The 17989-nt window shown below is 43.3% G+C and overlaps 1 protein-coding gene across 1 annotated transcript in view; it reads left to right on the forward strand.

Moving 5' to 3' along the window:
• The window catches only part of TBC1D30 (TBC1 domain family member 30), a 41422-nt gene that overhangs the window by 9303 nt on the left and 14130 nt on the right, over positions 1-17989 (forward strand). Inside the window, exons 6-8 of the mRNA XM_040637226.1 lie at positions 5596-5764; positions 7818-7986; positions 12871-12976. Of these exons, the coding sequence (XP_040493160.1) occupies positions 5596-5764; positions 7818-7986; positions 12871-12976 (444 nt within the window). The remainder of the gene's footprint in view (positions 1-5595; positions 5765-7817; positions 7987-12870; positions 12977-17989) is intronic.

Genomic DNA, 17989 nt, shown 5'->3' on the forward strand with positions numbered 1-17989 from the left:
CTTTGTAATGACCCCTAATGACCATTTCCCCCACGGTAAAGCCAGGTCAAGTGACAGACTCCTGTAGCGGCCAAATGTGAGGAGAATAATTATGTTTTTGGTCCCACATATAAAACATCACATTTTTATTTTTATTTTTATTTTTTTTAAAGATTTTATTTATTTATTCGACAGAGATAGAGACAGCCAGCGAGAGAGGGAACACAAGCAGGGGGAGTGGGAGAGGAAGAAGCAGGCTCCTAGCGGAGGAGCCTGATGTGGGGCTTGATCCCATAACGCCAGGATCACGCCCTGAGCCGAAGGCAGACGCTTAACCGCTGCGCCATCCAGGCGCCCCAAAACATCACATTTTTAAAGCAAGTTGAATATGAATTGTATTAATTTTTCATGGCTCGTAACAAATTAGCCACTTAAAATAGCAAACATGATTTACCTCACAGTTTCTTTGAGTCAGGAATCTGGGTGCACCGTAGCTGGCTCAAAGTCGTATCATTGTGGCATCCAAACTGCTGGCTGGGACTGCAGCTTCATCTGAAGGCTCAGGTGGAGACAGCATTCGCTTCCAAGTTCATGTGGTTGTTGGCAAGATTTAATTCGTCACAGGTGGCTGGGCCGAGGGCCTAAGTTCCTGGCTGGCTGTTGGCTGGAGACCTTTTTTAGTTCTTTGCCATGTCTCCATCTTACAACAAGGTGGCTGGCATTGCTCAGAGTGATTAAGAGAGTAAAAGAGAGTGAGCAAGGTAGGAGAGATTAAGTTGCAGTTTTGTAGCTGAGTACCAGAAGTTACATTCCATCATTTTTGCCATATTCTATTCATTGGAAGCCAGTCACTAGGTCCAGCTCTTACTCAAGGGGAAGGGCTTATGTAAGGATGTGACTACCAAGAGGTGGAAGTCACAGGTGTCATGTTAGAAACTGCCTACTCCACAAGTTATGTTTAATTTTGGTTGGATCTTCTTATTGGGTTGCTTTACTATTTCATAGATGGGGGGAGGTATGGAGGAGGTAAGTTGGGAGTGAGTGTATAATGGATGGAGTGAGTGTATGATGGAAGCTATTTGCATGGAGAAAGGTTATGGAAGTGAATTATATTTTATTATCTTTTAATCTTCAATGCCTGGAAGCTTTATTAGTAAAAAACTTTCTGGAAACACTCTGAGATAGGTTACAAGCAATTTAAGCTTATAAATTGGAATGTGAGTCTGGGAGTCACCAGAAAGAATCTTTATGAGAAATGAAGCATTTAACATGCACATAATGGCTACTTCCTTATTAGCTTGGGGGCAATATGGGGTTGCTAATTCATATTTGAGCTCTCAAACTGCTATTGGTTGCATTGCTTTGTGATGGATGGGCTGGATACTTACTCTTTGTATTCAAGAGCCTCCCCCAACCCCAGCCTTGTATTTGATTGTGGTAAATACCTTAGTGATCTTCCCAGTCACTGACTAATGTCATATGGAAAAACAAACAAATGTTCCTCCTGGTTTTATATGCATCATGGTGGAATTAATTATAAACCCAGCCCGACCTAGTCTAAATCTGTATTCACCCTTTCATTTTTTCCATTCTTGTACTTAAGGAAACAGCTCTGAAACTACTTGTTCATCAAATAAGTGGGGGAGGGGGAGCCAGTGACAAATCAAATACATGAGTTTAAAACATTTTTTATTAAGCCTTTTTTTTTTTTTTTAAACTCAGTCTATCAGCTTTAGTCGATTTTTTCTTTTCAGAGGTAATTTCCATGACTATAAAATGAGAACTCTTCCGTTGAAAGGTTGGAATAAGCAGTTCAGGTTAGGGGGTGAGGTGGAGAAGTCTGGGGGAGGGGACATACATGCCAATCAAATCATGAAAAAAACTCCTTGAGAAACTAAAAATTCACATAAAAAAGATGGATGAGAGAAAACTGAGGAACAGAATATTTATATTTCGGCCTCTAAGAAAATGAACTCATGAAATGAAATGACATCATCATCATCATTTCGGAATCTTGTGGTTAGACATTAAATACGCAGAGGAAGGTTAGATTCACGAGGAATCACTTCAGATGCAAAGGAAGATATTGGGGGTCAGTGTTTTTCAGCAGCTATTTTGGCCCCTGCAAATTTTAATTATTAGGCAGATATATAGTTATTTGAGATGTAGGCAAACCATTTTGAGTGCTTTTCAGCACCTACTGGTTTTCGTTAGTAACTGTTTTTAACTATTTGTGAAAACGTTGAAGCTCCTTCATTATTTACTTTAAAAAAATACGTAATTTTTTTTAGAGCAGTTTCACAGCAAGATTGAGAGGAAGGTACAGAGATTTTCCATATGCCTCCTGCCCCCACGCGCGTACCGCCTCCGCCACCATCAACATCCCCCACCAAGGGTACATTTGTTACAATCCATGAACCTCTGTCATGAACCTCTGTCAACATGTCGTGATCACCTAAAGTGCAGAGTTTACATTGGGATTCACCCTTGGTGTTGTACATTCTGTGGGTTAGACAAATGTTTAATGACCTGTCTTTATTGTTGTAATATTCATACGGAGGATGTTTACTGCCCTGACAATCCTCTGTGTTCTGCCTGTTCATCCCCCCACCCTCCCGCAACCTCTGCTCTTTTTACCATCTCTACAGTCTTGCTGTATCCAGAATGTCATATAGTTGGAATCATACGGTATGTGTAGCCTTTTCAGGTTGGCTTCTTCCACTTTGTAATATGCATTTAAGGTTCCTTCGTGTCTTTCCGTGGCTTGGTGGCTCATTTATTTATTTATTTTTTATTTATTTATTTTTTTAAAAGATTTTATTTATTTATGTGACAGAGAGACAGCCAGCGAGAGAGGGAACACAGCAGGGGGAGTGGGAGAGGAAGAAGCAGGCTCCCAGCGGAGGAGCCCGATGTGGGACTCGATCCCGGTACGCCGGGATCACGCCCTGAGCTGAAGGCAGACGCTTTAACGACTGCGCTACCCAGGCGCCCCCGGTGGCTGATTTATTTTTAGTGCTGAATAATACTCCACTGTCGGGATATGCCTAGTGTGTTTATCCATTCACCTGCTGAAGGACGTCTCTGTTGCTTCCAAGTTTTGGCAAATATGAATAAAGCTGGTATACACATCTGTGTGCAGGTTTTGTGTGGATGTGAGTTTTCAGCTCCTTTGGGTAAATACCAGTGAGTGTGATCGCTGGATCATATGGTAAGAGTATATTTAGTTTTGTAAGACACCACCAAACTGTCTTCCAAAGTGGCTGTACCATTTTGCATTCCCACCAGCGATGTGTGCGAGTTCCCGGTACTCCACGCCCTTGTCAGCATTGGGTGTTGGGAGCATTCCACATTTCGGCCATGCTAATCATTGCAAGCGGTGGTATCTCGTCTTAATTTGAATTTCCCTGAGGACGTATGATGTGAAGCATCTTTTCATAAGCTTATATTCCATCTGAATACATCTTTGGCGAAGTACCTGTTAGAGTGTTTGGTCCATTTTTAGTCACATCGTTTTATTTTGAGTTTTAAGAGTTCTTTGTGTATTTTGGATAACAGTCTTTTATCAGATAGGTCTTTCACAAATATTTTCTCCCAGTCTGTGGCTTGTCCTCTCATTCTCTTGAAGTTATCATTCGCAAAACCGAAGTTCTTTAATTTTGAAGAAATCTAGCTTACCAGTGATTTCTTCCATGTATCGTGTCCTTGCTCTTGGCATCTAAAAGGTCATCACCATACCCAAGGTCATCTGGGCTATGTTATCTTCTAAGAGATTTATCGTTTCGCATTTAACATTTACGTCTGTGATCTCTTTTGAGTCAATTTTTTGTGAAAGGTGTAAGGTTTGTGTCTAGATTTATTTTTTGACATGTGGATGTCCAATTGTTCCAGCACCATTTGTTGAAGAGACTCTTTTTGCACTATTGCCATTATTTATCCTAATTTTTTTAAAAAGGTCTAATGTGTGGTCTTCGAAATAGATTAGTGGGTGGAGTGACGTACCTAACATTACACAGAGCTGTCTCTGGTGTCCTGCATCAGAGTTTGAGATGCCTTTGGACAGAGAATTTCAATGTGTCACAGGAATTACTATGATAATTGAACATTTATTTTTGTTTTTCTTGTTTCATGTAATTTTGAGAGCTCAAAAGCTGAAGTATCTCTCTTAGTATTATATCCTTAGATAAAAAGTGCAGCAGTAGACCATTCCCTTTAAATATTGCCTTTGTGATCCTGTAACATCCCTCTTGTCCTTACTCAGAGAGGGCAGTCTGCTGTGCTGGACATCTGCACTCCCCAGCAACTGGCCCCAGTCTCTCCAAGACCTCCTTCCTCCACACAGATTGAATATACTGTACTCCCTTTATTGCTAAGCTCCACCTACCCACTCTTATAATAAAGGTCTCAGAGGGACCCTCTCAAGAGTATGGCCCAGTCCTGGGGCGCCTGGGTAGCGCAGTCGTTAAAGCGTCTGCCTTCAGCTCAGGGCATGATCCTGGTGTTCCGGGATCGAATCCCACATCGGGCTCCTCCGTTGGGAGCCTGCTTCTTCCTCTCCCACTCCCCCTGCTGTGTTCCCTCTCTCGCTGGCTGTCTCTCTGTCACATAAATAAATAAAATCTTAAAAAAAAAAAAAAAGAGTATGGCCCAGTCCTTATTGTCTTAGTCGAAACAATGACCCTAAAAAGTAGAAATTACAAGCCAGAGATGAGGGAAAGATGGGCACTTGTCAGGTCTGGGAGAGAATTTTCTTGGAAAATAGAGTTTCATGTTAGACTGAAAATTAAAATGTGAGACCATGATATAGGGTCAGCTATGATTTTATTCTTATAATTATGTTTTTCCTGCACTCTGGGGAGTGAGTGGTCTCGGGAGAAGGAGCACAACAGAGGATATGAGCTGACAGGGGAAGGACCAGAGATTGGCATATAGAACTCTTGCATTTTGCTGGGTCATTCTGCTGGTTCTTGACATCTTAACAAAGGTAACACAAATAGAAAAGTAAGAATAAAAGTAGTAATTTCAAGAACTGGTGAGGCAATCTTATGAAATAAATCCAGATTTTGAAAGTACCATATGTTCAAACAAAACCCTTGTTGCATTCTCCTGGGAGAGGAAAGTGGGCTAAAGGCCACTCTGAGTTCTAATAACCGGGTTGATGCTGAGTGTATCTCGAGACTTGCTTTCACTGCGGAGGCGGGGGGAGTTATGATGGCTCAGCTCTTGGTTTTCATATGAAGGTTGTGAAACTGTGCTGACATCAGGGAGCCAGTATTGGGATTCCTGCTGGCTGCTGGTGGTGCATGGGCTCCATCACTTCTGAGTGAGGCTGAGGGTTGTACCAGCACAGCTCCTTAGGGGGGTGAGCTCAGGTCTAGTGACCCATCTAGAAACTTTAGACAGCAGTGGGCTGTGGGTCTGAGTTACTTAATCATTATGCCACTCGCTCCTTACCCAGCATGGAGATGAACCTTGAAATTCCAGAATATTCGGTATTGACACATTGGAAGGTTGGTGTGCTTTGGCTAACTGCATTTTTGAATATGTTCCTTCTATTTGGGACATATTGGGATTCTAGTTTTAGGAAGCAATCTTACTCTTTATTTTTTTCTTCAGATTATGATTTACCTTATTGATAAGGTACTTCCCGAGAGCTATTTTGTCAATAATCTCCGGGCTTTGTCTGTGGATATGGCGGTCTTCAGAGATCTCTTGAGACTGAAGCTCCCCGAATTATCTCAGCACCTGGATACTCTTCAGAGAACAGCAAACAAGGAAAGTGGAGGTAGTGATGACTCAGTGCTGTGATACCTTTGAAAATATTTTACTTCCCCGATTCTACAACCTGAGCCTAAACCTTGAGCGGAAATACTTGTTTTCAGGTATTTCTGTTAGTGAGCGTTTGGTGCGGTGAACTAGATGGCTAGAGAACAGAAACACAACTGAAAAAATCACAGGGCCACACGTTGAACCTCCGACTGGTCCTGGTTAGGAAATCCGTCAAGAACCGAATACTTTACCACTACCGGCTCAACACCTAAAATGTTGTATCGCACTCTAGATGAAGAGTGCAGTCCGTGTCTTACCATCCAGTTGAGCTGCTCTCAGCTGGCACCAAGCCATAGGAGTTGTTTCAAGCCGAGGATGGTACAATTTACAAAAAGACTGGGTTTGCCTGAACCATGGAGCCTATGGAGAGAGGAATATGTATCTTCCTTAAGTTTTGGGAGATAAACCACCAGTCTTTTGGATTAAAATATTCAGTGCTCCTTTTATCTCTCCGTGGTAAGAGTATTTAGATTTACTAGAGGTGAATGAGCTCCCCAGGACCTCCAGGTAGCATCTGAGCCTTGCAGGGAGGCCCCGGGTTGAGGCCGGGATGGAGTCGCTGCTGTCTGGTGGGCATCGCCCAGCTTTCTGAAGCGCCCGAGCTCGCGGCTGTGGTTGTACCCACTGCCTGCACTTCCCTGGCAGTGTGCAGGGTACCGGGAAGAACAATGAAGTTTGTTGTGTTTCCTGTAAACGGTAACCAGTTCCCCACCCGTGCATTTAAATCTGGGAAGATATGAAAGGATGTGAGGACCTAACCTGTGATTACAGGACACTGGAAATTTTAGTGGTGCCCGGGTGTCTCTCAGCATTTCCTTTTCAGCCATTTGAATAATCTCATTTAATCTGGCTCTGCAGTGTCCTTGTGCACCTGTGGGAATTTCATAATACTTCAGATAGACTGCCTGTCCCACGTCAGACATGCTTTCCTGGGTTCCACCTTCTGCACTTGCCCGTAAGCATTGCCCTCAGATTGTAAGTCTCTGAACAAAGATGCTCCTTTGTTCTTGTGGAAGAAGAGAAAATGAGTGCAGGAGAATAGAGCTCTTTTGGCTTATCCTTGGGTAAATGCATAGTCTGACTAATTTGGACGGAGGATCAGTTTAAATATGTACATTTTTATGTTTCATAAACTACATACTTAATGTCATCCTGGGAAGTAGAAAGGAGCTCTGTGTTTTTGGTGAACTCAGAAACTTCAGTGTGAGCTGTGTATAGTTTAGTTCACAATATTTTAAAATTTCATGTTGTTTAATCTCCAGATACTCTGGGCTTTTCCAGCTCTCTTCCTGTTACTGATTTCTAGTTTAATTCCACTGTGATCTGAGAGCTGTGCGTAATTTAAGAAGTAGACAAATAATTTTGTAATGAGCTATGTTTTTATCAGGAGCATTTGAATAAAAGTGGGCTTTATGAGGTTTTGAAAATTGGATTCTGCTTTTAAGAGGCTTAAAATCCTTTCTTTCTATCCTGTTTTTTGGTGAGGAGAATATTCTCCTTAATTTTCAGCACCCCACAATAGGTAGAGCCAAATTAAGTTTTCGGTTAAGATTTCTGAAATATCGGGGCCCCTGGATGGCTCAGTCAGTTAAGCATCTGCCTTTGGCTCAGGTCATGATCCCAGGGTCCTGGGATCCAGCCCCACATTGGGCTCCCTGCTTAGCAGGAAGCCTGCTTCTCCCTCTCCCTCTGCTGCCCCCTCCCCCCCCCCGCTTGTGCGTTCTCTTTCTCTCTCTCTGTGAAATAACTAAATAAAATCTTTTCAAAAAAGATTTCTGAAATATCATAAAGAATTTGTGGAAATCTCTTGAGATTTTTATTAAACACACCTCTGTTCTTCCAAAAAGAGGAAGGAGAAAAAGGAGGAAAGAACCTGAATTTAGAGATCAAAAGAAATTAGTCAGGAAATGTAACATATTTGGTGGACATGGATGATTGAACAAGGCTAATTTTATATTTTGCGAAGCATCTATTCTGAGGAAACACAGAGTGTTTTTTTTTTATTTTAGGTGGATACGAGCCCCCCCTTACGAATGTCTTCACGATGCAGTGGTTTCTGACTCTCTTTGCTACATGCCTCCCTAACCATACGGTCTTAAAGATCTGGGATTCAGTCTTCTTCGAAGGTTCGGAAATCATCTTGAGAGTGTCGCTGGCCATCTGGGCAAAATTGGGGGAGTAAGTGATTGCCCCGTTCTGTTCTGTTCTGTTCTGTGGGGGGGGGGGGCTTACGCAATGTTGTGCTCTAACGTGCAAAGCATCTCTATTTAAGTAGGAGCAAAAGAGAAAGTTGGGAACTTTGTCGAATTGCTTTAGCCCCCTGAAATCTTAGTTGGCTGATTCTTGATTGTTGGGGGGGAAAATAGAATCTATTTAGGGGAAGGGGGCAGACTTTTCCAGGTCTGTAGATCTCCTTCTCCTAAGTCCTAGTGTTCTGGCTGGTTTACTCTGCAGCCTGTCCCTGAACTCTAGTTGAGAAGTAGGGGAAGGAGAGGAACGGAGAAGAGGAAGATTGGAGAGGAGTAGCTGGGTTTGTTGATTAACATTCTTGGATGATTTTTGAATCCTTAGTCTTTATTTAGTTCTGCCCTTCAGGGTCATGATAAAATTAAATGAGATAATATGTACAAGGTGTCTCTGGTGCTTAATACATAGTCAGTAGTGGAAAACACAAAGGGCACCTAGCTGGTTTAGTTGGTAGACCGTGCTACTCTCCATCGCAGGGTTGTGAGCTCAAGCCCCACTTTGGGTGTGGATCCTACTTAAAAAAATAGTATCTGAGTTTCTTCCAAATTTTTCCTTGTGGTTGAGTTCCAATTTCAGAGCGTTGTGGTCTGAGAATATGCAGGGAATAATTAACTAAGAGACACATGAAAAAATGTTCAAAATCATTAGCCATCAGGGAAATTCAAATCAAAACCACACTGAGATACCACCTTACGCCAGTTAGAATGGCAAAAATTGACAAGGCAAGAAACAACAATTGCTGGAGAGGATGTGGAGAAAGGGGATCCCTCCTACATTTTCGGTGGGAATGCAAGTTGGTACAGCCACTCTGGAAAACAGTGTGGAGGTCCCTTAAAAAGTTAAAAATTGAGCTACCCTATGACCCAGCCATTGCACTACTGGGTGTTTACCCCCAGAGATACAGACGTAGTGAAGAGAAGGGCCATATGCACCCCAACGTTCATAGCAGCATTGTCCACAATAGCTAAATCGTGGAAGGAGCCGAGATGCTCTTCAACAGATGACTGGATTAAGAAGTTGTGGTCCATATGTACAATGGAATATTACTCAGCTATCGGAAAGAACGAGTTCTCAACATTTGCTGCAACATGGACGGCACTGGAGGAGATAATGCTAAGTGAAATAAGTCAAGCAGAGAAAGACAACTATCATATGATTTCTCTCATCTATGGAACATAAGAACTAGGATGATCAGTAGGGGAAGAAAGGGATAAAGAAAGGGGGGTAATCAGAAGGGGGAATGAAACATGAGAGACTATGGACTCTGAGAAACAAACTGGGGGCCTCAGAGGGGAGGGGGTGGGGGAATGGGATAGACTGGTGATGGGTAGTAAGGAGGGCACGTATTGCATGGTGCACTGGGTGTTATACGCCACTAATGAATCATCGAACTTTACATCAAAAACCAGGGATGTACTGTATGGTGACTAACATAATATAATAAAAAAAATTAAAATAAATAAAAAAATAGTAGAACACATGGAACTTCTTTCCTTTCATCAAGAATTAATTCTGTGATGAAATCTATTACTACCAAACATATTACCACACAGATGTTACTTACATTTGTTACCAGTAGTAGAACTGCAAAAAGGAGGGTATTTTCACCCATCTCTAATATATTATGACTATTATGTTGAAATTCTACCTTTTGGGTAATGGAGGGGACATTAAGATGAAATTGTTATAGTTACGATGCAGAAAAGTTTTTGATGTTTCTTTCCTAGAGCTATAAATGACTTGAGTGGGTACTCATAGACAACATGTCAGAAAACTAATAAATCACTGCCAGTGTTTTGTTTCAAAAACCTTTTAACTAGCCTTTTTATTTATGATAAGTTGTTTCCTGGGAGACTTGCAGTAATTTCATACTTTTTGCAAGAAAGCTCCACCAACTATCAATTCAGGGATTTAGAAAGATCATTATTGTGTATAAGTATTTTGAAACATCACACAGCTATCTCCTTTGCTTTTGTTTTATGGTACACTGCTTTTCAGCTGGGCAAATAAATGAGAAGGTTTTGGTGCGCTGTTTACTTATCTTTTCATTTCCCGCCAATATCTAGATCTTTCTTCAGTCCTACATTTCCAACCTACTCTATGCCTGAAACTCTTTGAACTTTGCTAGTGTCTGTGGGTGGGATAGTACGGTCACCCGGTAACTAGTTCATGGGATTAAAATAGTGTAGCACTTTACTGTGTGCTGAGTCCATTAGAGTCGCCTTTGTGTTAGTTCTTATAGTTATGGGGCAGGAGGAAAAGAAGAGATTCTGGTTTTACTCCCCACTATCCATTATGTGTAGCATCGGAATTTATTCATCTGGTCCTCCCAGGGATGTCACACTGTGGACCAGCATTGCTCTAAGCACTCTAGAAGTGAAACTAACTCATTTAATCCTCACCATCATTTTATGAGGTAGGTACTGTCCTCACCCGCATTTTACAGACGTGGGAACTGACACAGAGAAGTTAAGTGAATTGCCCAAGGTCACTCAGTAAGTGGAAGGGCCTGATTTTGAACCCAGATACCCTGGCTCAAGGACCTGCACTTTTTTTTTTTTTAAACTTGAGATTTTAAAGTAATCTCTACAACTAACATGGGGCTCGAACCCACAACCCCGAGATCCAGAGTCGCATGGTCTACCACTGACCGACTCAGCCAGGCGCCCCTAGAATCTGCACTTTAATAATGTGAATCTACTGACACTAAGCAGGTATTGTTTATGAAGTTCAGGGGGTATAGGGAATCACACTGGTGGGACTTTAAGTGTTTCTGTGTCTTTGCTCACTACGCTTCTACATTTTTTGAGCATGCCGCCTGTTAAGCAAAAGGAAGGGCAGCCAACACACGTTCCTACGCGCCTACAGTGCTTTCATTATGTCAGGCAGCTTAAACACATGGTCTCATTTGGGTCTCCGCATAACCCTGGGAAGTAGGTAGGATTCTTCTCCTGCCTTACCAAGTGCGAAAGCTACCCCAGGAGGGTGAGTTGACCAGGTCCTGGTCACATATCTCATTAGTCGCAGAGCTGGGACTTAATCTGACTCCAGTGCCCGTATTCCTACCCACAAACTTTCCACTGGAAAAATTATGAACAACAGATCCATGGGACCTCTCCATTCCCCTTACCCCTGCAAGTTGGCATTTCTTCTTCTCATTCACACCACGGGTGCTTTGGGAATACGTAAGCTGTGGACCCTCAGCGCACCTTCCCCCGCGTCTCTCACATATCCTTTCTCGTCTGACGCTCTGCGTTGGCTTGCTCCCTCATACCTCCTCCCGGCCTAGCGCGGTGTTTCTGCCCCGGTCTCCCTGGCAAATCCTACACTTGCCGTGCGACCTCCAGCCAACCTTGCCGAGGGCACATCTGTTCCCACACTCCCTGGGAAGTGCCTTTGAGGGGCTTTTGCCCTGAAGAGGCTCAGCTGGCACGTGACCCCGTTGCCATCTGCTGTCTGCAGCCCTGTGCCCTCTGCTCTCGCTGTTGCCCTCTGGCCATGCGGGCTTCCTGGCCACCTTTGGTTGCGTGGAGCTCCTTGCAGGGCCCGGAAAGGGCCTGCCGTCTTTGGCCTGTACGTCTTTGGAAAGCTTTTTCTTCCTTGTCAGCCTGGAGAATATTTTTCAGAACTCATCTGAAGTGTGATTTCCCTTCCTCACCCTCCAGGGAAAACTTAACCACTTTTTCAATTATGGCCACATGCTACTCTGTAGTTTTCTAATAGCACTTCAACAGTCTATTTCATTTAATGGCAATGGGATTGAAGAGCTCTCCAGAACCTGAAGTTTTTCCATCATCATGTTTTTTTGGGGTGGCCCCGTGGAAATTCCCTGACATTAGTATATGTCAAAATGTACGTCTTATGGTCGGTGGGCAAATACAATCATCCTACTGTACAAAGAACGTTGTAATAGATAAAACAAACACACAGGACTTTTGCTTTATTTTTTAATATTTATTTATTTATTTTTCTGTGCCAAAAAAGTTGTTTTTATTAAAGCAGAGGGACAGGACCCGTGGGCAGAAAGAGCTCTTTTGCTTTAGACCGTTCCTTTTTTTCCCCCCCTCTAGAAGAAGGATGAAAGTCTAACCTGCCTTATAGGTTGCCAGGTGACAGATTTCTTTATTTACATGTAGAACCAAATGCAAGGAGCAGGGTGTAATCTCCAGCTGACTGCGGTGCCCGGAGAAGAACGGAAACATTTCTGTCTGTGAAAGCGTCCTGTGGATGATGAAATATGCAGAAAAGTTCTTGTTCTTGCATTTCTCATGTTTCACTTCTACTGTGGTTTGGTTTCAGTCTATCAGTGATAGCACCATTTTGCAGATGAAGAGCCCCAGACTCCCTGCAGGGGGTAATTGTTCTTCAGTACTCAATTTTGTGGTTATTAGTTCTGATTGGTGGTGGACATTGGGATGTGTAGACGGTGTCACGTGAAAATAATAAAGATGCCACAGGTGGGGCTGTGAGGCTGGCGACCAGATAGGAACGATAGGAACTCATTCTGTAATAAGTACCTCTAAGCCGCCTTTGGTATTTTTTGGGCAAACTCTGTACCAGGGTTGTGATTAAAAAAAAAAAAAAAATCAGCAAAAATGGGTTTATTTGGGAATAGCAGAGAATTGCAAGCCAGGACATGCAAACTGTGACGAGGCCATGGGCAAGTGCCCAGGATTGTGATTTTTGTTGATGGCCGAGGATTGTGATTTTTGTTGATGCTGACTTCGATGGCAAGAGGCAACATCCGGTTGCACCTGCAGTATATACCTGATAACCAAAATGGGGTCCTAAACATTTTCTTCTTCTGTTCTTCAGGCAGATAGAATGCTGTGAGACAGCAGATGAATTCTACAGCACCATGGGGCGCCTCACCCAGGAGATGCTAGAGAACGACCTTCTGGAAAGCCACGAACTCATGCAGGTGAGTGGGCACCACGGCCCCACCTCAGGGAACTCAGGGAACTCAGGGAAATATGTTTGGTCAGCCCTCAGATTTAGTTTTTCATTTGACCAGGAGTCTATATGTAATTTGATCAGAATGTAACTATGTCACAAGAGGAAGAAAGACATGAATCATGGATATTTGTTATGCTTCATTCAAGCTGTGTTGCTTAAAAGTCCAGCCTCCAAAAAAACCCCCCAAAACTTCCGAATCTGATTTTTTTTTTTAGATTTATTTATTTCTTCGAGAGAGAAAGAGAGAGAGAAAAAGAGTGTGCAGGGGGAGGGGCAGAGGAAGAGAATCCTCAAACAGACTCCCCACTGAACAGAGCACCTACCGTGGGGCTCGATTCCATGATCTGAGCTGAAATCAAGAGTCAGATGCTCAACTGACTGAGGCAAATTCAGGCACCCACGAATCTGATTTTTAACCTTTTAAAGGGAGACTTGTGGGGCAACATAATTATTTTGTGGGAGAAATTATTGAGGATAAAAAGGAGATTAGTCTAATCAGCATTTTGGTTTGTCTTACTTATATTTTCTACTCATGTTATTATGTATTTTTATTAAAGATTTAATTTATTTGAGAGAGCACAGTGTGGGGGGAGGGGCCGAGGGAGAGGGAGAAGCAGACTCCTTGCTGAGCAGGGAGCCCGATGCGGACTCCATCCCAGGACAGTGAGATCTATGTCTTAATCGTTAAGTTTCAATATGAAAGACTTGAAGGGTTTTGTTACTTTCTGGCATGTTATTATATCTCAGTATTATATTCATGAAGGCATTAAAATTGATAGTGAGTGTAGAAAAGATAGCAAATTTCTTAACATTCTCTCTTCCATTAGGTTGTGTAATATAATTTTACCCTTATTTTCCTCTGATGCTTCTGACTGCTGCTGCTTCTCTTCCTGGTTGTTTCTCTTGCCCACTAACCAACCATGGGTCTTGTCCAAGGTTGTCTTTGGGCCTTATTTCCTTCTTTCTCTGTGATTTCTCTCTCCTTTTTCTGGGTTTTAGCTTTTACCCTTATGTTGGGTTCCATGTGTGAGGTCATGTTTGGGTGCTGGGCCCAGTCAACAGATTGGTACACGAAGGCTCAGACCCTGACTTAGGGCTGGAGAAGTGGGGGAATTTCTATTCCTTTGCTCATTTCCTGGCATCTCCAGCTCCTTCTCAGAATCCCTGATTTTTAGCAGACAGCTACCTGACTCATTGAGAATGTTGGCCACCTGATAGAACTTCCTTGAACATTTGTATTTCTCATTTCAACTTTTCTTTGCATTCTCATCTCTTCTTCCTTCTTTCCTGTCTCAGAGGAGGAAGGGTTCTGTCGACGCTGACATCGATGCTCTGATCCCGACTCTTCTCACGTATCCCAGGGCCATTGCTGCATCATTGCTCATCCTCACTCAGAGGGAAGTACCTTTTACTGAACATGGCTCTGGGTGCGAGGTCCATTCTTGGCATTTTCCACGTATGAGATCCCCTACGTCCCACACAACTGCCTGAATCATATGCCCAAGGCAGGACTCTGGTGTGTCGTCCTTTCTCCCTCACTCACGAAACTCCAATAGCTCCTTTGATGTACTGCGTACAAAATGGAGCGTGGATTTCTCAGCTTACCATCCAGTGCTCTTGACTGTCTGGCGTTAACCTGTCTTTCCAGCCATGCTGCTCCGTTTTGTACCCTTGAATTAGTCTAGTCAAGTCAGGCTGTCTTCCACGCTCCCTGAAATCCCTGGGAATATGCCTCCTCTGTCCCTGTGCCCCCTCGGCTCAGTCTTTCCCTTCTGCCTCCACATGTTCAAGGCCTGCCTCCTCCTGAAAAGTTCTAGTGCACATACCATCTCCTTTGTGGAACATTCTTTGATAATCTCAACGAAAATCATCTCCCATTTCTCTGAATCACCATGGCATTTTCTTTGTTCCTCTCTTGTGAGCCTTCATCACATTTGACCTTGACTGAAGACCATCTTATTTCCTTAGTGATATTTTTAAACTCCTCGAGGACAGAGACTGTGCTTTGCTCGTAAACACTTAGCACTTTGGCTTTTACTAGAGCTGCTCAATAAATTTATTACTTCATTAAGCAAACACCTGTTGAGAGTCTGCGATTAGTTCCCTGCCGACTCTTTTTCAATAAATGTTTGCTGGATTAAACAACACTCACAGATGGCGGCCCTCCTTCTAGATTCCCTTTGCTCTAATGCAGTTGGCATTTTGCTGCCAGAGCGATCGTCCGCACTGCTTGGGTCATTTCTCTGTTCTTCATAACGCCTTCAGTGTTTTCTTGTTATTAACTGCAGTAAATAAGATGCTTCAGCCTATTTTCTAGGCCCTATATTAACTTCTCCAAATATTTTTGAGCATTTCTAGCTGTCAAAAGACTTCCTTGAGGAAGATAATGTCTGGTTTTACCTTTAAGGATGGCGTTGGTCAGGCTCTGTGTGTGTGTGTGTGTATGCACATGGGTGCCTGCACACGTGAGATTGTGTGTGTGTGTGTGTGTGTGTTGGAGGCAGTGGTGGAGAGCAGGAAGGGGATTCATGGTTATGGGAGTGGCATGAGCAAGGGCATAGCAGTGGAAAACTGTGTGTGTGTGATGGAGACTACAAGGAGTTTGGTATTTGGGGTAGGTATGGAAGACTACAACCCGTGGTAAGGATTGGATTTGACTTTTTAGGTCAGTGGTTGTGAAATCGTGCTTGCTGAAATTCTAGGGATTCTGTGGAGCCTTTGGAAAGGGAAAAAGAAGACCTGAAAGGTCCTAAGGAGAGAAGGAAAATGATCTGAGTTGTGGCTTCTGTCAGATGCAGGCAGGGGCAGACTGTGAAGGGAGGACTTGAAGGGGTCAAGTCTATCAGCAGGAGCCCGTGAGAGGCAGTGATGGGGAGAAACAAGGATGGAGCAGAGACGATATTTAGAAGGCAAAATCAATAGGACTTGGCCATAGAAAATGGATATGGGGTGAGGGAGAAAGAAATGGGGAGACAAAGGCAGCTGACAAGTCTCTGGCTTAGGAAGGCGAGCGTAAGTGTATGGGGGGAGGAAGATGGGTTTGTTTGGAGACAGGTTGTGTTGGAGGTCCATTCTGGCTGCCCCATGCCTTACCCATGCGAGGTGTTTCCACTACTTTACAGCCGGAACCTTCTGCACTGGTCAGAGCTCTGTTCCCACCCGGCCCTCTCTGCTCGTGCCCATACCCGGGCTTGTGGGTCCCTCTGACAGTCTCTCTATGCAAAGCTGTGTGCCTACCTGGACCCCGCTCAGTCCCTTCTCTCCCCCACCCCCACACAGCCTCTCTCATCTCAGCCCTCACCGACGAGGCTGCCTTGGTGTTCCTTCAGCACGTAAGAGTTTCAACAACCAACTCAATGCTAATTAGAGATGATTTTACATTTGTTGGCATTTTTTCAAATATGTTGATCTTATTTCTCTAATGAAGTGGTTAGTTCCTTAACGATAAGGGCCTCGTTTTACTCTGTATCCTCATAACATCTAGAGGACTGTTAAGAATACACCTGGTTGCTCATTGAACACACAGACTCATAGAACATTAGAACTCGAGGCAGTGGTTTTCAAACTTGACCGTGTATGAGAAACCTTTCAGGAGTGTGTTAGAATGCAGGCATTTAGCCCATGGTGATTCTGATGCAGGTGGTTTTTAAACAACACTTAGGGAAACAGTGGTTTAAAAGAAGCTTAGAGGGGCACCTGGGTGGCTCATTCGGTTAAGTGTCCACTTTCAGCTCAGGTCATGATCTCAGGGTCCTGGGATCCAGCTCCTCGTTGCGCTGGGTTCCCTGCCCGGCGGGGAGCCTGCTTCTCCCTCTGTCCCTCCCCTCGCTTGTGCGCTTGCTCTCTCTCTCTCTTTCTCGCTCTCCCCCTTCTCTCAAATAAATAAATAAAATCTTTAAAGAAAAATGAAAGAAGCTTAAAGATCAACTAACTGAATTCTCTCACTTCAGAGAGTGAGCATGTGGCCAGTTCCTTAGATTGTCTTGTGGCAGACCCAGGACCAGAGCCAAGTGCTCCACTCCTGGCCCGCTACTTTCCCCCTACCACCCAGCACACCGCTTCCACCTTATTCAAAACATGTCTTTCTCAAGGCTTAGTTCCCCTTTAGAAAAATAAAGCAATATTTTATTTCACTTAAACGTTGCCAGAACAAAGGAAAGACATGTTGACATACACCATTTTTGTCCTATAGAAGTGTCCAATCTTAGGAATTAGGAGAAAAGAGAACCACCTCATTCCCCTGCTTTAAGAGAATCCTAGAGGGAAGAATGCAGGCTGTGGTTTGATTGATGAGATGCCATTTGAATGGCTTTTCTTCTGCTGAGGAAAACATCTGGGTGGAGATGAACTGAGCCTAATTTTGTACAACTATGTTTTCATGTTTTTTTGTAAAGCATGTCAGTCGTGAAAAAAGAAGTAGGATTTTTTTCCAGCAGTATCTAAATATAAATGTCTATTTAAGTGTACGTTGGTAGTTTGGATCGTAAATTGACTTGTTGGTTTTCCTTGGCATCATAGGGTGTTACAGAGAGAAATGGCGAATGTCATTTCAAGGCACCCTCTTTCCTGTATTCACTCTTTAAAAAAAAAATAATTCAATGGCTGGGATCCAATTATGGTGGGCCATAAATCTGTCAGCAAACCTGAAATGGCTCCAGATGAAGAATGTAGGCTGCGTGTAAGGTCTTTATTTTTGAGCTGAGGACGTGGAAGGATTCTCCCTGGTGGTCTTCCCCAGTTCTTTCAGTTCTCAATGCCACACACATAATAATCTGCTGGGTTTTTTCCTTCTGTAAATCACATCTTTCTCTCTCTCTTTTTTTTTTTATTAGCAATGGCTGGTTTAAAAAAATTGATAGTGTCTGGAAAAGAGATTTGGAGGATGCCAGTGAAATTGTATATATGGATTTCAGTAAGACGTTTGACAAAGTCTCTCATGACTTCTTTGAGGGCAACAGAGAGAAAAATTAGGTGCTGT

Source organism: Ursus maritimus, unplaced genomic scaffold, assembly GCF_017311325.1.
Source record: "Ursus maritimus isolate PB19 unplaced genomic scaffold, ASM1731132v1 scaffold_21, whole genome shotgun sequence".
Taxonomy (NCBI): Eukaryota; Metazoa; Chordata; class Mammalia; order Carnivora; family Ursidae; genus Ursus; species Ursus maritimus.